Source organism: Chiloscyllium plagiosum, chromosome 33 (genome assembly GCF_004010195.1).
Source record: "Chiloscyllium plagiosum isolate BGI_BamShark_2017 chromosome 33, ASM401019v2, whole genome shotgun sequence".
In the NCBI taxonomy this organism is placed as follows: Eukaryota; Metazoa; Chordata; class Chondrichthyes; order Orectolobiformes; family Hemiscylliidae; genus Chiloscyllium; species Chiloscyllium plagiosum.
In genome coordinates, this window is record NC_057742.1 from 2,131,068 (window position 1) to 2,153,130 (window position 22,063).

General features: G+C 44.5%; 1 protein-coding gene across 5 annotated transcripts in view; it reads left to right on the top strand.

Annotated features, from left to right (window-relative positions):
- The window catches only part of odad4 (outer dynein arm docking complex subunit 4), an 89,309-nt gene that overhangs the window by 52,778 nt on the left and 14,468 nt on the right, over window positions 1-22,063 (top strand). For 2 of the 5 annotated variants that reach the window (XM_043674740.1, XM_043674741.1), the window contains 4 exons: window positions 6,687-6,752; window positions 7,471-7,533; window positions 8,899-8,961; window positions 12,738-12,800. The exons of 1 other annotated variant lie outside the window; for it this stretch is intronic. In XM_043674740.1, coding sequence (XP_043530675.1) covers window positions 6,687-6,752; window positions 7,471-7,533; window positions 8,899-8,961; window positions 12,738-12,800 — 255 coding nt within the window. The remainder of the gene's footprint in view (window positions 1-6,686; window positions 6,753-7,470; window positions 7,534-8,898; window positions 8,962-12,737; window positions 12,801-22,063) is intronic. 2 more of the 5 variants (XM_043674742.1, XM_043674743.1) reach the window with 1 other exon arrangement.

Here is a 22,063-nt window from a genome sequence, read left to right on the forward strand (position 1 = left end):
GAGTGGGTGATTAAGGTGCTGGGTGGCGGGTTGAGGGTTTCAGTGATGCTGTAGTGTGCAGATGGTGATTCAGTGAGTTTCTGACTACTTGTGAATTCGGATGAATAGGTGAGTGAGTAACTGAGGGACAGACCCTTAGTCCATTCCTCCTCTTTGTCCTACTCCTCCTCCAGCATCACATCCTCCCCCAACCTCCACTGAAAAACTTATGTTAGTGATCCCAGGCCATCTCTCAGAGAAGAGCAGTGAGTTTATCAGAGTGTCAGAGCCGGGATTTCACCATTCATCATCACCAGCAACAGTTCTTTCACCCAGTTCTATTTCTGGGATCTTGCTGTGTGTAAACTGGTTACCAAGTAACCAATCACTGCATTTCAAAATAATTAATTGTTTGTGATACACTTGGAGAAGTTTCTGAGTTGGATAAAACACATCATGTGAAAAACAGTTCTCTCCAGAGTGATCAGAATTTATCTGTTGACATTGATATCCCTATATGATACATAACGTTTTATTTTTCTATAATAGATGCCAAACAAGTTGAGGAAGAAGTGCCTGAAAAGGTTGAGAGTGAAGGTGTCGTGTCTGAGGGTAGGTTGTCAGTATAGACAGTGACCAGTGGGTGGTGACCCGTTACAGCAGCTCACATATTGACCTTTCTCCGGCTAGTTTTACTCTCTGACCTTGATTCCTGATTAAAATGCTGCTGTCACCTTGACTGCAGGTGTACGGACACAAACCCCAGAAGGCAGGAGGGGTTTGTTTGTAACGTGGCCATGTGACTGTGTTAGTGACTGACACCCCAAGGCCTGGATGGTAAATCTGGAATAAACCATTTCTGTTCATAACAGAGACCATGAAAGTACCAGATTTTGTTAGAAACTCATCTGGCTCAGAAATACTCTTTAAGGAAGGAGATCTGTTGTTCCTTCGCTGGCCTGAGCTCCAGATGATTTTACAGACTAGGCCATGTGGGTGTGTGCAGGCTGCAGTGTTGGTCCCTCCCTGGGTGGGGCGAGGGGGAGGCAACTGGGTGATTTTGGAAAAGATCCTCCTGCCCCAGGGTCTATTTCTCTTGGTTAGCCCTGACCTGTGACCCTCTCAGCAGCAAATGTGGGAGTGATTCCGCAGGGAGCAGTAAGCAATGCATGAGGAGAGATGGAACAAGCCTGGCACTTTGGGCTTTGGGAATCGGGACCATTCAGGAAGGGAGGGCATGGATAGGCAGCCAGTTGGTGTTGGGGTGGAGGGCTGGTGGAGGACAGCAGATTGCCTAATGTGGGGAGGGGGGTGTTAGGGATTGAACGTTCGATTGGTCAGCAGCTAGGGAGGGCCTTTTTCCTTTTGGGGGGGTTGAGGGCTCTTTGTGGTTGCAGCAACTGTGGGACCCCCGGAGTGTGGACTGGGCAAGGGAAGCGCATATTAATACCTTCACAGCCACCTGCTGCTGTTTCTCAATGACACTGATCCCAAACCAGGTCAGTGGGGTTGGGGAGATGGGTGAGGAAGTGGGAATGGGGGGGAGGCATGGGAGGGTGGTGACTGGTGAGAGTGTGGTCTTGGGTGAGGAACTGGTGGAATTAATTAGTAAATGACTGGGAGCTGGGTGAAGGTGAGTAGCCACAACACGGTAGCTCAGTGGTTGGCACAGCTGCCTCACAGCGCCAGAGCTCCAGGTTCGATTCCACTCTCTGGTGACTGTCTGTGGGGAGTCCTCCTCGTGTTTGCTTGAATTTCCTCCAGGTGCTCCAGTTTTCTCCCACAGTCCAGAGATGTGCAGGTTAGATAGATTGCCCAAAGTGTCCAGGGGATGTGCAGGCTAGGTGGATTAGCCACGAGAAATACAAGGTTACAGGGGTAGGGTAGGGGTAGATCAGGGTGGGATGTTCTTCAGAGGGTTGGTATGGACTTGATGGACCAAATGGCCTGCTTCCACAATGCAGGGAATCCATGATGTATAATAGATGACTGGGGTGCTGGGTGCAGGGGGGAGGGTTTCAGTGATGCTGTGCTGTGTAGATGGTGAATGAGTGAGATTCTGATTATAACCTGGGAATGTGGGTGAGTGAGTAAATGGTGTTCTCAGGGACATACTCACCCTTAATCCCTTCCTCCTCTTCCAGCAGCCTAGCCCCCACCCCTCTTGCAGAGCCGGGATTTCACCATTCATCATCACCAGCAGCAGTTTGATCACCTGGTTCTGTTTTGGTGATTTTTCTGTGTGTAAACTGGTTACCAAATTACCAAGGATAATCCCTGCATTTCAAAGTAATGCATTGTCTATGTTACCCTTATACAATCATAAAGTTGTAAATTGGATAAGTCACATGATGTGAAAGACATTTTTCTCCAGAAGTGATCAGAATTTATCTGTTGACTATATTTAACCTAACCTTGTATTTTCCTATAATAGCTGACAAATCAGTTGAGGATGAGTTACCTGAAAAGCTTGAGAGTGAAGAAAGAGTCGTGTCTGAGGGTAGGTTGTCAGTATAGATAGTGACCAGTGTGTAGTGACCTGTTCTAGTCACTCACACACTGACCTTCCTCTGGTTAATCTTGCTCTCTGTCCTCGAATCCTGATTTAAACTACTCCAATTGCTTTTCCCCTGGTGTATGTACACTAGTAGTTGAAGATATTGGGCTACAGCGGTATCTGGGACTGGTCATTGTGAGGCCTGGAGCTATCATCATCAGCTTGATTTGAGAATGAAACCCATGAGTTTCTTTGTTGGAGTGAACAATACAATTCTCAACCCACAGATTTCAGACACGTGGCAGGAAGTGTCATGAGCTGGTGGGATCTGGAGTGCACAATTTACTTCCTTCTCTTTGTTGCCATTACTATGTAATCTTAAAGTATTTGGACTCAAAGTCTGATGTGTATCAAGGAGCAAATTGTCAACATTTCAAATGATTGTTAAGAAATCATTCTCAGTCATTCCCAGTTAGTAACTGCAATCCTGCTGTGCTTCAAGGAAAACGTCAAAGTATCTTTGCAGCCTTTCCTTCATCTTCCCCGGTACACTGTCCAGTTGAGAGGACAGGATCCGGCTGGAGAGGTTATCCAGCCACTGGACACTGACTCCTTGTCCAGCGTAATTGGTTTGGCAGGAGTCTTAGTTGAAACTTTATTGCTGGAACAGCACAGCAGGTCAGGCAGCATCCAGGGAACAGGAGATTCGACGTTTCGGGCACAGGCCCTTCTTCAGGAATGAGCAGAGAGTGTTCAGCAGGAGAAGATAAAAGGTAGGGAGGAGGGACTTGGAGGAGGGGAGTTGGAAATGTGATAGGTGGAAAGAGTCTTGCCTGACTCCTTGTGGAGCTGCCTTCAAGAGGGACAGTAGAATCTATTCGACATTCTGATTGTTAAACCCAGAGAAGACCATGAGGCATTGCTGCTGGAATTTCTCTAACACTCCTACACAGTCCAGGCCCCACCACAGTACAGGGTGTGGTGACACCAACTGCTCTGCACACCTACGACTTTTGAGAAAGTGAGGACAGTAGATGCTGGAGATCAGTCAAAAGGGTGATGTTGGAAAAGCACAGCCAGTCAGGCAGCATCCGAGATGACGTTTTTTGACTTGTGGAAATCTTTGTTGTCAAACATTCACTGCTGTTTTTTATGGAAGGCTGAGCTGGTCTAGTGATCCTCATAATCAATGACCTCTCAAGAAAAGTGGCTGCCTATGAACGGGAAGTGGTCAACACATCCCAGAGCCTCTTCATCAGTGTATAAAAGAGACAGGATATATGACCAGCCCTGGGCTGATATTTCCATAGAATCCCTACAGTATGAAACCCAAACAGACACAGGGAGAATGTGCAAACTCCAAACAGACAGAATTGGACCAGGTTCCCTGGCACTGCTAACCAGTGAGCCACTGTTCTGCACCTAAATGAGTTTTGTTTTGGCAACATACAAGGACAGACTGAGCCTTGTGTCTGCAGAGTTAAGGAGGTTGAGAGGGACTTGCAAATCTGGAAGAGTGGACAATGGCATTGCCATTATCCACAACATGTAGATCAGCTATGTCTACAGTGATCGGTTTTGTTTTGGCACAGACACAACTTAATGAATCACTTTCGACCAATCTCCAATATCCTTTCTTAAATATCAAGGACCAAATCAGGACACAGTACTCCAGGTGCGGTCTCACCAACATCCTGTACAGCTATAACAAGAGCTTTTTGTTTTTGAATTCAAACTTCCTAGGCAAAATTCCATTTGACGTCTTAATTACTTGCTGCAACTGCATGCTAATGTTTTGTATTTGTTGTACAAGAACACCCAGATGTCCTTCCAAATCCATAAAACACATTAATGAAGTCTTGGTCTGACAAAAGCCCACCAACTTTGAAGACCTCAGCTGAAAAACTACGAGGGCCAAGAATTTGTTGTTTTTCATCTATTTAATTGCTAGTTGTAACTGTTCCATCAATGGTACGCCATCCATGGATTCTGTCCCACTGGGGGGTAGCCTGGGAAGTATCAAACACAACTCTGGCCTTAGCAGAGAAGGCCACATTCTGTGAACAAATTTTAAAATGTTGCTAATGTTGTTTAAAAAAAAAGTGAATGGGATTCGGCATTTTATAAATAAGTTTTAGCTCATAGAATAAACCCGAACTGGTGTATAAAAACACAAAGGTTCAGGAAGAAGAGAGAGCACGAAGGAGATTTATCAGAATGGTGCTTCCGATGATGGACTTTGCTAAAGTGAAAGAAATCTGGGATTATTTTCATTAGGATCTGAGAGCATTGCAACTTTAATAGAGGTGTTCAAAATTAAGGCAATTTCCAATCATGTGATGAGAGTATAAAAAGGGAAATGTTGTCAAAACTCCTCCTGTTCCTTAGCTGAACTCTGGTGAAATCTGTGGAGTGGTTTTCTGCAGATTCTATTGAAGTCTGTTTCTTTTTGGATCTTCCAGTGTGTGAATTGCTTTACCAAGTATAACCAACAACAAGCCACTGCATTTCAAACTAATCCATTCAGTATGGAACCCTTAGAACTATTTCTAAAATATAAAAAATAAATTATATGAAGGTTTAAAAAACAGAAATGTTTAGAACTGATCTGTTATACATAAAATATATAAGCTCACATTTTACAAAATAGATGCCAACCAGGCTGAGGAACAATTGCCTGAAAAGGTTGACAGTGAAGGAGTGTCATATCTAAGGTTGCACGGCCAGTGTATACCAGCTCATACATTGCTCTTTGTCCTTGATTCCTGATTTAAGATGCGTCTCACTTTTCCCACAAGTTGTTTGTACACAGGTCTCTGAAGGTGACGGAGGATATCATAGTGTTCTGATTGTGTTACCTGGACTTGTACTTCTGAGGCCTAGACAAATGATCCCAACGCAGCATCTGGGAAGTTAAATTCTGTTAACAAAATTAATCTGAAATATGATGTTGGTGTCAACAACTGAGATCAGGACAGTATTAGATTGTCTTAAAAACCGATTTGACTCAGTAATGCACTTTAGATAAGGAAATCTGCCAGCCTGTATTGGAATTCAGAGAATTGAAAGATGACATTATTGAAATATACAAAATTAAGAGCTTTGACTGGCTAAATGCAGAGAGGTTTTTTTTTAACCCCCTGTGAGAGTGTCTAGGATCAGAAAACATAATCTCAAAGTAAGGAGTCACCGATTTAACTCTATAAGATAAAGAGGAATGTCTTCTTCTCTCAGAGAGTAGTGAATCTATGGAGTTCTTTACTTCAGAAAGCTGGAGAGGCTGGGTTGTTAAGAACATTCAAGACTCATGCATCGGATTCATCAGTAAACGGGATCAAGGATTTTGGGGAAATGGCAGGAAAGTGGGGTTGAGGATTATTAATCAGCCATGATCTCATTGAAGGGCAGAGAAAACCTGATGGGCTGAATGGCCTATTTCTACTTCTTTGCCTTATGGACTTACATGTGACTCCAGGCCACTTTGTGACCTTCAAACCTAAGTTCTCATTAAGGAGCTGGCACTGAGTGTAACCAAGATGAATTAATAAGGTGCAATGTTCGATTTGTGGCTTCACGGGTAGAAGCTCCATAAACTAAACCAACAGTCACAGTTTAATCTGCATGTAGTTATACAAAGTCTTTATCCATTGACTGGATAGAAAGCCCTACCATCACGGTTAAGGGGGAAATTACTTCACGCTCCACCAACTTCACTTTGGGGAAGTGTGCTGAGGGTATTAATGGGGTTTCCATTGATGTCCTGTCACAGTTACAGCCACAGAGTGGGAGACACCCTCAGGAAATCCAGCTTCAGATCCCGGCTGGCTCCCCAATGCAGTGCTGCTCTCTCTGTTGCACTGCCTTTGAGCTCATACCCCATCAGCACACCCTGGGTCATGTTAGAGATCCCAGGCCATCACTCAGAGAAGTGCAGAGAGTTTATCGCAGTGTCAGAGCCAGGATTTCACCATTTATCACAACCAGCAACTGTTCTTTCACCTGGTTCTGTTTTTGGGATCTTTCTGTGTGTAAACTGGTTACCAAGTAACCAACAACAATCACCACATTTCAAAGTAATTCATTGTCTACGAAACCCTTGAAGATGTTTTTGAGTTGGATAAAACATTACATAAAGAACATTATTCTCCAGAAATGATTTCAACTCACCCATCGAATTAATTTTACATTACCACATTTTTTCCAATACTAGATGCCAGCCAGATTGAGGAACAAGCACCTGAAACCGTTGAGAGTGAAGGAGGTGCTGTGTCTGAGGGTAGGTTGTCAGTATAGATAGTAACCTGTAACCAGCGCATAGTGACCATTGTACCAGCTCCCATGCTAACCTTCACTCTACTCTATGTCCTTGAATGCTGATTAAGGATTTTGCCTGCAGATGTATGTACACAAATGTTTGAAGATGTTAGGGTGTATGTAGTATCATAGTTGTACAACTTTCATAGTAAAGCGAAGATTTAGACTAGTTATTCAGAAACAAGAGTTCCAATCCTAACACAGTATCTGGGAATTAATTTCACTTAATTAAATGATTGCAGAGTAAAACATTTATATCAATAATGGACAGCATGTGAAACTGTCATAAAATCTATCTGGGGCACTAATGTTCTTTAGGGAAGGAAATCTGCCATCCTTACCCAGTCTGGTCCACATGTGATTCCAGACCCACAGTAATGTGATTGACCTTTACTTGTCCTCTTGAGTAAACACAGCAGCACCACATTCTCAATTAATAAGAAATGATTGTGTTGCCAGTGATTCTGTGAATTAATTAAACTAAAGTTGGTGATGTAGCTTAAAAATTGAACTGGATGTTTATAAATGAAAGCACAGAGTGCAAAAACAAAGAGCCTGTGTTAAATCTTTCAAACTGCTTATCGGGGGTACTGTAAGGCAGGCTGTAGAAAGGAAAGTAGCTTTACTAGAAATGATTACAGATTACCTATTTTACATAACCATGTATTTTTCTATACTAGATGCCAACCAGGCTGAGGAACAATTGCCTGAAAATGTTGAGAGTGAAGGAGTTGTGGCTGAGGGTAGGTTGTCAGTACAGTCAGTAACCAATGCGTGGTGACCCATTGTAGCAGCTCACATACTGACCTTCCTCTGGCTAGTTTTGTTCTCTGTCCAACATCCTGATTGAAAGTGCTGCAGTCACTTTGCCTGTATATTTATGTACACAGATCTCTAGCAGCAGCATGGTATACATTAGTATTGTGGTTGTGTTACTGGATTTGTAATGCCGAGCCCTAAACTAATGACCCAGAGGAAAGAGTTCAAATCCCAGTTCAGAAACTGGAGAATTTCAACCTGGATAATTAAATGAACCTGGGGTGAAAGAACGTTTATATCAAAATTGGAGACCATAAAACCAACGAGATTGTCATAAGAACGCATTTGGTTCACTAATCTCCTTTAAGAAACTGCTGTCCTTACCCAGTCTGGCCTACACGTGCCTCCAGACCCACAGCAACATGGCTGACTCCTGACAGTGTTCTGAAATGGTCTAGCAAGCCACTCAGCATTTAATTCACGGAAGCAGCTCATCACCACCTACCCCATTACTGCGGTAATTGTTGGGTTTGTGCTGAATAACAACATTCAAAGAAAATTACATGAAGAGGAGAAATCTATAGGACAATGGGGTAAAACAGGGGAGTAACAAATGGACTGCAGCAGTTCTTCAGAACAGCACCTACTGCTAACTTGTCCATAGTGTTAGGTGCATTAGTCAGGGGTAAATATAAGGTGGGGGAATGGGTCTGGGTGGGTTACTCTTCGGAGTGTCATTGTGGACGTGTTGGGCCAAATGGCCTGTTTCCATACCAGAGGGAATTAATCTAACCTACTGGAGGGGGTTTACCTGGGATAGGCAATAAAAGCTGGCCTGGCCACTGCAGCCCATATCCCCTGAAAGGATAAAAAAAATTAGACTAATTTAAAAGCTCATTCCACCACCATTTCATTCACTGTAAACCATTCTTTGACCCAGAATGAGAGACACCCTGAAGAAATCCAGCCTCAGATCCTGGCTGGCTCCCCAATGCAGTGCTACACTGTCATTAAGCCCACACCCGAGCAGCCCACTCTGTGTCATGTTAGTGATCCCAGGCCATCTCTCAGAAAAGGGCAGAGAGTTTATAACACTGTTAGAGCCGGGATTTCACCATTCATCGTCTCAGTTTTTTCTGTATCTGGGGTCTTGCTGTGTGTCAACTGGTTACCAGGTAACCAACGACAATCACCACATTTCAAAGTAATTTGTGTTTATGTTACTCTTAAGAGAATCATAAGGTTCTGAATTGGATAAGACACATCATGTGAAAGACAGTTTTCTCCAGAAACAATGTCGGGTTATCTGTTGGCTTTATTTGACATAACCTTTCATTTTTCTATAATAGATGACAAACAGGTTGAGGAAGAAGTGCCTGAAAAGGTTGAGAGTGAAGGAGCCATGTCTGAGGGTAGGTTGTCAGTATAGCCAGTGACCAGGGCGTAGTTATAGCAGCTCACATATTGACCTTCCTCTGGCTAGTTGTACTCTCTGTCCTCAATTCCTTATTAAAAATGCTGCTCTTGCTCTTTCCCCAGAGGCATGTACACAAATCTCAGAAGGTCAGGAGTTACTCTGCTCTCATGGCTGTGTGACTGGGTTAGTTATCCCAAGACTTGGACTAATGACCCAGAGTCAAGAGTTCCAATCCCAGCTCAGCCGCTGGAGAATGAAATGAATCTGGACCATGGAAGTACCAGATTCTCATAAAACCCACCTCATTCACTCGTGTCATTTAGGGAAGGAAATCTGCCATCCTTACCTGGCCTGGCCTACTTGTGACTCCAGACCTATATCAACGGGAATGATCTGTAACAGTTTCCTGAAATGTTCTTCTAAGTCACAAAGCATTGGTTTCATGAAGGCAGCTTACCCCACCTCCTCAAGGGCAATTAATGAGAGAAAAAAAAGTCTTGTCAGTGATGCACATATTCCATGAATAAATAAGACTAATTTTACATGGTTATTTAAAAATTAAACATGGCTTTTATAAATAAAGGCATAGGATGAAAAATCAGTAAGGTTATGCTAAACCTTTTAAGTCATTGGTTAACCACTATCTAAAGCATTGTAAAGTAACACTGTAGTAAAGAGAAAAGTCATCTCATAATGATGCCAGGATTGAGGTTAAACTAAGGGAATCTGGGATGTATGTCCTTTGAAGCAGAGAGACTTCAGGAAAGGTTAAATAGAGATGTTCGACACTTTTAAAAAAAGACTTGACAGAGGTAAAAAAGAGAAACAGTTTCAACAACAGGACAGGCAGTAACCACAGGATTTAATGCCATTGACACAAGCAATTTTTTCAATGCAGCAAGATATTTTCTGGACCTCCCTGTTTGAAAGGTCAGTAATTAACAACATCAAAATGAAGTTGAATAAATACTTGAAGAGGAGAAATTTACAGGATGATGAGGGGGAAGCTGGTGCTGGGGGAAGGTGTAGCAGTGTATAGTTCTTTCCATCACCATTTCCAGCACAGTGAACCAGTTTTAGAGAGATGTGACCATGTGCCAGTATCAGTGTTACAAACGGCACCCTCACACAAATTCTCATTAACAAACTGGGACTTAGTGTAAACAACATATGAGACAATAAGGCACAAAGTTTGGTTTATAAGTTCACAGGTAGAAACTTCTTAAACTAAAACAACAATCACAATTTAATTTGTGTGTAGATATCTGTTTAATGGACTGAAGGCTGGGTGAGTTCAAATCCCATTTCCATGGTTAAGAACCGAGAGGGGACAGTGTCCCAGTGCTCCTCCCGTTCCCCAATTTGTTACAATGTGGATGGGCTGGTGTGGAACTGGGGTGGGCAAGGTCAGAAGTCACATGACACCAGGTTTGAAATCACTTTCAAATAAACCTATTGGACTATAACCAGATGTCATGTGACTTCTGACCTTGTCCAATTTATTACAGTAGTGACAGGAGGAGTATGCCAATAATCCAGCCCCACTACTTCAACAATCACACTATTAGTATCTATTTGTTGATTCAGTTTGCAATAAGGCCAATTCCACTCTTTGTTACAGTGTTACACTGTGTTACAGTCAAAGGGGAATCAGGCAACTTTAAATTAGGATTACTTGTCCCCCCTTAAGCCCAAGGCAACAGTGTTTTGTTTAACATTTTTTTTATCCCATACCTTGTTGAATTCAGCCAAGACATTCTGTAAACTCTGGTGTTTTGTCTTTCGGTCTTAGAAATAAACTTGGAAATAGTAAAATGAAAACAAAGATAGGGCTTATTAACATATTATTCGGGTCGAATAGCCTACTCCTGTTCCTATTTTCTATGGAAGGAAATGACAAATTATGAATTTGTTAAAAGTTAAAGCTATTGGTATTAATTTACATGACTTAGAGTCCAGTAGGTCAGTGTCCAAATTGGGAGTTTGTCAATTGGTTTATTTTATACTATTTTCTTTCTTGGGAGTTAGAATTTCAGTCAAAGATGCAACAATATTTTTGCGCCAGGAAATTAGTCCAGGTTAGCAGATGAAGTCTGAGATTCTTTCTGAGGATGATGACTTCTGAGAGATAGCCTTCTGACTGTGAAGGCCTGGAACTGTGCTTGTCTCGGTGTTAACTCAGCAACCGAAATCAGAAATTAAAACTGTATTTAAAGGGGATTCAATCAGCTGTAAAAATCACATCTTATTTTTCTTTGTTTTGGATTGTGGATTAAAATGGATAAAGGACTCTTTTAAACCAAGGACTGTGGAAGGAGTTGCTGCACATTTAGAAACTCATTACCAGAACTCAATGTGAGTTGTGTTTACACTGTTGCTTTGTTCAAGCAGTGGGAGTAGATGTCAGCTACTGTCTCACCGTGGGTCTGTACAAAGCAAGATTCACCCCGAGACAGATTGCTGACTGCACCCACCAATCAGGACCAGTGGTGGAGACCAGGAGTCATCAGCATGACAACTCCTTATGATTGGTTCCTAAGCAAGTGTGGGTGATACTCAGAAGAAGCCTTGAGGCAGCAACAGAGGAAAGATTTCTCTTTCTTTCTCTGTCTTTGTGCAGTAAAGTAACCAAAATCTGGAAGATATTCTCTCCTAACAGTTGCTATAAACTGGTGCCTCTAACCAGTGTCTGAAAGACTGAACAATTATTGAGTCAATTGCCCTGTCTGCATTAAAGAATTGAAAGATCGTGGAAAGTATAGAAAGTCCTAAATTAGAAGGATATGAGAAGCTAAAGGGATGCTTTATTGAATCCTGTAGAGTGGTGCTCTTGAACTGTGTTTCCCCAATAACATCCATGTTTGTTACTCTCAGTCTTTTTGGAGGTGTGTGGGGGCTAGGATTTAAGAAGTGGTTAGACGTTCAGCTCGGGGAATCATATTGATAATTCAGTTTTGTTTGCCAGTGATTAGAACTGATTTCTTTGCAATAAATAATGCTTCTTGTTAAGTACAGAAACCTGGTCAGTGTTTTCTGTTAATAAATTCATTAGACAGGAAGATTTTGAGTAGACTGATTAAATCTGAAGGGCTTTTGCCTGAAACGTCGATTTTCCTGCTCCTCGGATGATGCCTGACCTGCTGTGCTTTTCCAGCACCACTCTAATCTAGACTCTGATTAAATCTTTAACTTTAGTGACCAGCCCAGAAGCAGTGGGGCTTGAATATCAGTACATTTCCTCAAGTGGCTTCTGACACAGCTCAGTTTCAATTACAAACAAAGCACTGTGGATGCTGAAGATCTTAAATAAAAAGCAGAAATTACAGGAGAAATTTATCAAGTCTGGTAGCATCTGTGGAAAGAGAAACAGAGTTAAGGTTTTGCATCCCTTTTCAGAACTTTGGAACTAGTTTGCAATTCTTGTGCTGTGTTCTCTATTGGACATCAGACATCACTAGGAAGCTCTTAGTCACAATAGGTAGTCCTCAACGTTCACTCAAAACTGCAAGCTGACTCAGTTTGTAGCGGTATCACTGTTAATCATCATCAGTAAAAAGCTCTTCCATCTGGTTCTGGGATCTTGCTGTGCCAGAACTGGTTAACAAATAACCAACAACAATCACTACATTTCAAAGTGATTTGTTGTATATGAAAACACTAGAGATGTTTTTGAATTAGATAAAACTTTATATGAAATAAATTTGTCTCCAGAAATGATTACAGATTACCCATTGACTATATTTTACATAACTGTGTATTTTTCTATAATAGATGCCAACCAGGCTGAGGAACAATTGCCCGAAAAATTTGACAGTGAAGAAGTCATGTCTGAGGGTAGGTTGTCAGTGTAGCCAGTAACCAGTAACCAGTGCATAGTGATCAGCTTTAGCAGCTCATACATTAACCTTCCTGGTACTAATGTTACTCTCTGTCCTCAAATCCTCATTAAAAATGCTGCTGTTGCCTCACTTGCAAAATTCCTTTCTTAATAGCGATTGACTAAAAATATGAAGACCCAGCAAATCTGTAAGACTTTGTTCATTTTGCAGATGAGCACAGGTATGTTCTAAGAACAACTTGCTTCATTTTTATGACTCCTGCCTCCCTGTCACAGCCACATGTCCTTTTCTCCCATCTCCCTGACCCAGGCTCTAACTCCCATTTCCCTGGCCCAGGCTCTAACTGCCATTTCCCTGACCCAGGCTCTAACTCCCGTCTCCCTGACCCAGGCTCTAACTGCCATTTCCCTGACCCAGGCTGTAACTCCCATTTCCCTGACCCAGGCTCTAACTCCCGTCTCCCTGACCCAGGCTGTAACTCCAGCTTCCCTGTCCCAGGCTCTAACTCCCATTTCCCTGACCCAGGCTCTAACTCCTGTCTCCCTGACCCAGGCTCTAACTCCCATTTCCCTGACCCAGGCTGTAACCCCAGTCTCCCTGACCCAGGCTCTAACTCCATATCCCTGACCCAGACTCTAACTCCCATATACCTGACCCAGGCTCTAACTCCCATATCCCTGACCTAGGCAGTAACTCCCGTCTCCCTGACCCAGGCTGTAACCTCAGTCTCCCTGACCCAGGCTGTAACTCCCATATCTCTGACCCAGGCTGTAACTCCCATCTCCCTGACTCAGGTTCTAGCTCCCATCTCCCTGACCCAGGCTCTAACTCCCATCTCCCTGACCCAGGCTGTAACCTCAGTCTCCCTGACCCAGGCTGTAACTCCCGTCTCCCTGACCCAGGCTCTAACTCCCATATCCCTGACCCAGGCTGTAACTCCCGTCTCCCTGACCCAGGCTGTAACCCCAATCTCCCTGACCCAGGCTGTAACCCCAATCTCCCTGACCCAGGCTCTAACCCCCATCTCCCTGACCCAGGCTGTAACCCCAGTCTCCCTGACCCAGGCTGTAACTCCCATCTCCCTGACCCAGGCTGTAACCCCAATCCCCCTGACCCAGGCTGTAACCCCAGTCTCCCTGACCCAGGCTGTAACCCCAGTCTCCCTGACCCAGGCTGTAACCTCAGTCTCCCTGACTGAGGCTGTAACCCCAGTGTCCCTGACCTAGGCTCCAATTTGCAAGGCCCTGGCTCCCTCCATCAAGCCTGATGGTGAATCCTCCTCTGGACCATAATCAGCTTTTGAATTGTCCCAGTTAGATAATAATGTAATAACATAACCAAAATGATGTGTAAATAGAAATAAATGAGTTGATAGCTATTGCAGAGACATAGTTGCAGAACTGGGAACTCAATATTCAAGGGCTTCTGATATTCCAGAAGAATAAGCAAAAAGGAAAAGGAGGTAGGATAGCTTTGTTAATAAAGGTTGATGTCAATGTCGTGCTAAGGACTGATATAGATGCAATAGATGGTGATGTGCTTAATTTGTGTTGAAATGAGGAATAGCAAGAGAAAGAAGTCATGGGTACGAGTCATCTATACGTCGCCAAAACGTTACTTCATAGTTGGACAAAAGTATCTATCTAGAAATAATGGAGGCACATAAGAAGGGGATTAAAATTGTCATGGGTGATTTTAATCTGCAGATTGACTAAACAAATCATATGGGCAAGGTTATCACAGAATTTGTAGAGTGAATCAGGGATTGTTTCTTACAGCAGTATATTACAGTACAGCAGAACCTACCCAGGAACAGGCTGTTCTCAATTTACTATTGTGTAGTGAGGAAGGATTAATGGGAAATCTCATGGTCAAAGATCCTCTAGAGGCTAGCAATCACATTGTGACAAAATTTGAAACTCAGTTAAAGTCAAAACAACCTGGGCCTCATACCAGTGTCCCCACCTTAAAGAAGGACAATTACAGAGGTACAAAGAATGTTGTCTAAAGTCGGTTGTAAACAGAACCATTGGGCAAGATCAATGGAAGAGCAATGGCAGACATTTAAGCAAAGTTTTGACACCATTTAGCAAAAATATATTCTGAGAATAGGGGACTCAGTGAGAAGGACATCACTGGGCCCTCTGCTGCTGAGGGCTGAGCAGGAGTCTGCTGCCTAGCAATCACCTCGTGGCAGTGGCCCAGCGATTTCTTCCTTGACCACCTCAAGATATAAAAGCCCCCCTGGAGGCCTGATGCCCTCCCCTACCAAACAACCACCTTCCAACCCAGGGACTACATTGAGGTGTAGCGGGAGGAAGAGAAAAGTAAAATCTATTGAGGGCGGCTGGGTGGCATGGTGACATTCATTGTCAATCAATTCTTGCGTTTTTATATATTTCACTGTCTTTTCTTTATGCCACGGTTTGTATGACCCTCTGTCTGACCCAGTGATGTCCTTCTACAGGTTTCAAGGTTGTCAAGCTGAGGAGTGGTAGTAGGGACAAGCTCCCACTACCTAGAAAGTGCTCCTCACGACATGCATCTCAAATAGTCTCTGACAACCAAGTCCAACTCCTGGCCTTCCTGTGTGGCTTCGCCTCGAAGCCCGGTGGAACTGTTTCTACTGACAGGAGAAGGTCTTGGTGCCTTAAAAGCACTGCTTTGGGTAGATAGAACTCGTCAGCCTGGGAAAGCAGTCTGTCTAAGAGAGGGAAAACTCTTACTTCAAACCTGCACTGTCTAGCGCCCATATCCACTCGGGAGTAAACCCTGAGGACAAATCCGGAGCTGGAGTCCCTAAGGCAATCCGGCGTTGTCTTCAATCCTGTTCTGGCAATTCCTGTGAAGACACTAGTGTCAAACTGTATTGGCCCTTGTCCACAAGATTGGTGGCATGGAGAGGGGAGACCTGCCGCATGGGAAACTGCCAGCCTTCCATACAACCTTACCCAGGCCTTCACCCTGGAGAGAACACTCCAGCATCAGCTCACCATGATGGCACAATACGGAAACCAGCAGTCTACCGGTGATAGACTGCTCAATTGGTGTAGAGCAAGATGCCAGGGGCTGCCATCAACGGTGGAAGAGGCCATCGTGCCTCACTGGACAGCTACTACCCACCTCAATCTGGGAAGCCCCCAGCCACTTAGGTGCTGTCCCGTCACAGTCTGCCCGCCCCACTCAGTGCATGGGGCTTGGGGATACAAGTACCATGAACTGCGGCCTGTAAACACTGCACCGAGCACAACAAGATGACAAAGAACTCAGACTAGGATGTTGGAACATATGGACCATGACCACTGGTCTATCAGATTTTCAGATCAGCGACACACGCAGGTCAGCAGTGATTAACAATGAACTGCTGAGACTCTAAGTGGACATTGCAACACCTGAAGAGACATACCTTATAGAATCAGGAACCCTACGTGAGAGAGACTATACTTTCTCCTGGCAGGGGCAAGTCCCAGACGAGACCAGAGAGCATGGTGTCGGCTTTGCTGTGAAGAATTCGCTGCTGAAGGTGGTAGAGCCGAGCGAGATTGGGACGGAGCGGATTTTCTCAATTCGACTCCACACATCTGATGGGCCTGTCAACCTTGTCAGTGTCTCTGCCCCAACCCTCCACTCTAACAAGACGCAAAGGACAAGTTCTATGACCAGCTCTCAATGATAATACAGGGGATCCCAGGTCAGGAACAGTTGCTGCTACTTGGTGACTTTAATGCTAGAGTGGGTGCGGACCACGACTCCTGGCCAAGCTGCCTGGGGCAGTATGGGATTGGCAGGATGAATGACAACAGGTAACAACTGCTCAAGCTTTGCACGCTCTGCGGACTGTGTGTCTTCCAGACCAAAGCTCAGCACAAAGTGTTTTGGCAACATCCCCACTCCAAACACTGGCACCAGATAGACCTGATAATCACCAGTTGCCACCACCTGAGAAACATGCTCGTGCCTTGCTGCTATCAGAGTGCAGAGTCACTCTCTAGTTTGCTGCAAGATCAGACTTTGGCCAAAAAAGATGCACTGCGCCAAGCCTCCAGGCAAGCAGCACATCAACACCCAGACAAAATGGTGGAGTCCACCAAGTCACTGGAAGGTGGGCTCTTTGCAGACACAGCAGAAAGAGATGCTCGGCAGAGATGGGACACTCTCACAGCACCGCACTCTAGGCCTCTGGGAAGAAAGAGGACTGGTTTGAAGTGAGCTCAAGTTAGCTCACTGCTGTCATCGAGGCAGACTGTGTTGCACTACTAGAGCACAGACGTCACCCTACCCCGGCAAACTGCAAGTGCTAAAGACAACAACAGGCAAGGCCCAGAAAACAGCCAGGGGCTGTGCAAATGATTACTGGCTACAACTATGTGAAAGCATTCAGTCATCATTTGACACAAGCAACATCTGTGGAGTGTAAGAGGTGATCAAGAAAACCATTGGTCCAACCCAGAGCAAGACAGCCCCACTGTAAACCAAAACAGGTGAGACCATCAAAGACAAAGGCAGGCAGATGGAGAGATGGGTGGAGCATTACTCCAAACTCTACCCCAGTGAAAACAGTATCTCAGACAGCACCCAAGACACCGTGCATGCCTGCCTGGCATGGAGGAACTGGTTGTATTGCCAACTGCCATAGAGCTGAGAAAAGCAATCGACAGCCTGCATGCTGGGAAGGCACCAGGATTGGATGGTAATCTCAGAGGCCATCAAGTGCGCAAAGAGAATCCTGCTAAACCACCTGCACCAGCTACGGTGCCAGTGCTGGAAACAGGGAGCAGTGCTGCAAGACATGACAGACTGCAACATTGTCACCCTGTATCAGAACAAAGGGGACAGAAGTGACTGTAACAACTACAGTCTCTTTGCTGAGCATCAATGGGAAGGTCTTCGCTCGCGTGGTCCTGAACAGACTGCAGAAAATTGCCAAAAGGGTATATCCTGAGTCTCAGTGCGGTTTCAAGTCAGAACGCTCCACAATCGACAAGACCTTCTCCCTTCGACAGCTACAAGAGAAATGCAGAGAGCAAAGACAACCACTCCACGTTGCCTTCATTGACCTCACAAAGGCCTCCCACCTTGTGAGCAGAGACGGCCTGTTCAAAATCTTTGCCAGAATTGGCTGTCCCCTTCAGGCTCCTCAGAATAGTTTAGTCATTCCACACAGACACGAAGGATGTCGTTCAGTTTGGCGGCTCTTTGGAGGCCTTCAACATTCGCAGCGGTGTGAAGCAGGACCACGTGCCCACCCCCACCTGTTCAGCACCTTCTTCGCAGTCTTGCTGAAGCACACCTTTGGAACACCAAACTGATGGTGTCTACCTCCACACCAGATCGGATGGGAGGCTGTTCAGTCTGTCCCAGCTGAGGGCGAAAACCAAGGTTTGTGAAGTACTCATCAGAGACATGTTGCTTGCAGATGACAAGGCACTGGCAACACTCTCAGAAGAGCAACTGCAACACCTCTTGGACAGCTGCTCAAGAGTCTGCCAGGACTTCAGCTTGACCATCAGCCTGAAGATGTCCAATGTGTTGGGTCAAGGTGTTGAGCACCCATCTACCATCAACAACTATGAGCTGGGGGTAGTCCACGAGTTTACACACCTTGGCTCCACCATCACGCACAGTATCTCCCTAGACTGTGACATCAACAGATGGATCAGACGAGCAGCCTCAACATTCCTCAGGCTGACAGAGAGAGTCTGGGAGAACAGAAAGCTGATGACTCACACCAAGGTTGCAGTCTGGGGCCAGCGTCCTCAGCACACTGCGTTATTGCAGCAAGATGTGGAGACTCTACCCCAGACAAGAGTGGTGTCTCAACGCCTTCCACCTTTGCAGCCTGAGACATATCCTGCTCATCAAGGGGACTGACCAAGTCACCAACAATGAGGTCCTGGCCCGTGCCTAGATACCCAGCCTCTTCACCCTGCTCCAACAACACCATCTCCACTGGCTGGGCCTGGCCTGCACCCAGATACCCAGCCTCTACACCCTGGTCCAACAACGCTGTCTCCGCTGGCTGGGCCATGTACACTGTATGCCAGACAGGAGGATCCCGAAAGACCTGCTGTGCGGGGAACTGGCCTCCGGGAAGAGAGCACAAGGGCAGCCACATCTTTATTTCAAAGATGTCTGCAAGAGAGACATGAAGTCACTGAAAGTGAACGTCGGGAGGTGGAAGGACATTGCAAGCGATCGCTCTCACTGGAGGCTGGAATTACGCAGAGGTCTAAAAAGAGAAGAGATGCTGAGGCCTACTCCTGGAGAAAAGCTCACTCGCCTAAGCAAAGCACCAAGACAACACTGGAGGAGAGCGCCTTCAAGTGCAGTTGCTGCAGCCGAGGCTGCCACTCCCATGTGGGCCTCTACAGCCACAGCAGACACTGCTCTACCAACAAAGATTGAAGCAGGACTTCCCAGGCGCAGATCCATGGTCGCACGAGACAAACAGATGCCACCTCCATATGTATGACCCATTTACTAACCTTTGAGAAAAAGAACCGGAAATGATGTCACCCAGCTTAACAAACCAAGACTCATAAATAGAAGCAGGACATAACACCAGCGCTTCACCGGAGGCTCACTGATGATATTACTAGCATAGTGACGAAATGTCTGAGAACAAACCTGCCAGAACAGTGAGCAAACTTACAACCTGAGCTACAAATCTCCTGCAAATTTGCAAATGACCCTTTGTATATCCCCTAATATAGTGATGCCAAAATGATGCCTAACTTCATGTCCACACAGAAATATACCATGGATCCATGTCTGTGTTGAAAGCCTGCTATAGTATGTAGAAGCAAAATGAACAAGGCATACACTGGGCTATGCATCCTGCTTAACACCATCACCCCTTGTCCTAAAATACTCCTATTCTTTCCCTGCCCTTTGTCTCCAAAAATGCTGCTGAGAAGGAAGTCTGGGATAGGGACGTGTGTAACATCCAGGAAGCTAATGTATTCGGCTTGCCTGAGATTAGGGACCCTGCAGGTCTGTGTCCAATACAGCACATTTGTCTGTATCTAATGTTTTTCCTCTTTAAAGAGCCTCATGTAAGTGGGTTTGCAGAATGCTTTGTCACACCCACTCTGGGTGCGGTCACGGCTATTTTCTAGTTCCAGAAGATTGGAAAACCTCTATCAGGATGTTGCTGGATAAGGAAGGGAAAGAGACAGATAGCAGGAAACTATGGGCCAGTAAGCCTGACATCTGTCACAGGAAATTACTTGTGACCATTATTAAGGAAGCAATAGCTGGACATTTAGGAAAGTTGAATTCAGACAAACCGATTCAGCATGGTTTTGTGAAAGGGAAATCACATGTGACAAAGTTGCTAAAGTTCTTTGAGGATATAACAAGCAGAATTGATGAAGGGGATTTGGGAGATGTGGTGTATTTGACTTTCCAGAAGGCATTCAGTAGGGTGCCAAATAAAAAAAAATTGCACAAGATAAAAGCTGAGCATATTACGGGTAATGTATTATCATGTATTAACATGGATTACGGGTAATGTATTAACATGGATTGAGGATTGGTTAACACAGAAGACAGTGTGTCAGGATTAATGGGTCTCTTTCAGGCTAGAAAGACATGACTAGTGCAGCGCCACAAGAATCAGTCCGACAGTCTCAAGTTATTTGATGTCTATATTAATGTGATGTATTCAATTTTGCTGATGATACAAGAATAGGTGGGAGGATGTGTGATGCTGAGGATTGAATGAATGGGTAAAACCTCAGCAGAGGGAGTTTAACATCGGAAAATGTGAGGTCATGCACTTTGGTAGAAAAAATGAAAAGGTACATTTTTATTTAAATGAAGGGAGACTACAGAAAAGGAATCTGGGTGTTCTTGTGCACCAAACACAAAAGGTAGTATGCATTGCAGCAAGTAATTAAGAAGTAAAATGGAATTTTAGCCTTTCTTGCTCAGAAGGTGGAGTTTAAAAATAGGAACATTTTGATATAACTGTATAGAGTGTTGGTGAGAACGCACCTCAAGTAGTGTACAGTTTTGATCGTATAGTTACAGGAGGGTATTGCTGGGTGGCCCTGGCAGAACCCACACTGGGCGTCAGTAACAGGTTATTGCTGAGCAGTTGCTGCTTGATGCCACATTATGACAGCCTAATCCTGAACAGGTTCTGGAAAGTACTGCTTTAAGAAACAAATCTCTATCATACACTACAAACTCATCTTTCATGTCACCCTTGCCTGTATGATTCACAAAGATTAAATTCACCCATGACAATTTTAATGCCCTTCTTACTTGCGTCCATTATTTCCAGATATATACTTTGTCCAACAGTGAGGCAATTCTTTGAAGACATATAGATAACTCCCATCCGTGACACTTTGCTAATGATCAAGAGTAGAACCCTACAAGGTTCTGAGGGGGCTTGACAGGGCAGATGTTGAGAAGGCACCTCACTACTAGAGGAATTTCAAACTAGGGGACACTCACTTAAAACTAAAATGAAAAGGAATTTCTTCTCCTAGAAATTAGGGAACGTCTGGAATTCTCTACCCCAAAATTGATCTTTATGTCGTCATTATCTACAGGAATAGTGCCAGAAGTCTAAATGGTAGCAAATGTTGTTCCCTTATTCAAGAAGGGAAGTAGAGACACCCCCGAAAATTATAGACTAGTGACCCTTACTTCGGTTGTGGGTAAAGTGTTGGAGCGGGTTATAAGAGATAGGATTTATAATCATCTAGAAAGGAATAAGTTGATTAGGAATAGTCAACACGATTTTGTGAAGGATGGGTCATACCTCACAAACCTTATTGAGTTCTTTGAGAAGGTGACCAAACAGGTGGATGAGGGTAAAGCGGTTGATGTGGTGTATTTGGATTTCAGTAAGCTGTTTGATAAGGTTCCCCACAGTAGGCTATTGCAAAAATACGGAGGCATGGGATTGAGGATGATTTAGCGTTTGGGTCAGAAATTGGCTAGCTGAAACAAGACAGAGGGTAGTGGTTGATGGGAAATATTCATCCTGAAGTTCAGTTATTGGTGATGTACCGCAAGGATCTGGTTTGGGTCCACTTTTGTTTGTCATTTTTATAAATGACCTGGATGAGGGCATAGAAGGATGGGTTAGTAAATTTGCGGATGAGATCAGTAGAGTTGTGAATAGTACCAAGGATGTTGTAGGTTACAGAGAGACATAGATAAGCTGCAGTGCTGGGCTGAGAGGTGGCAAATGGAGTTTAATGTGGAAAAGTGTGAGGTGATTCACTTTGGAAGGAGTAA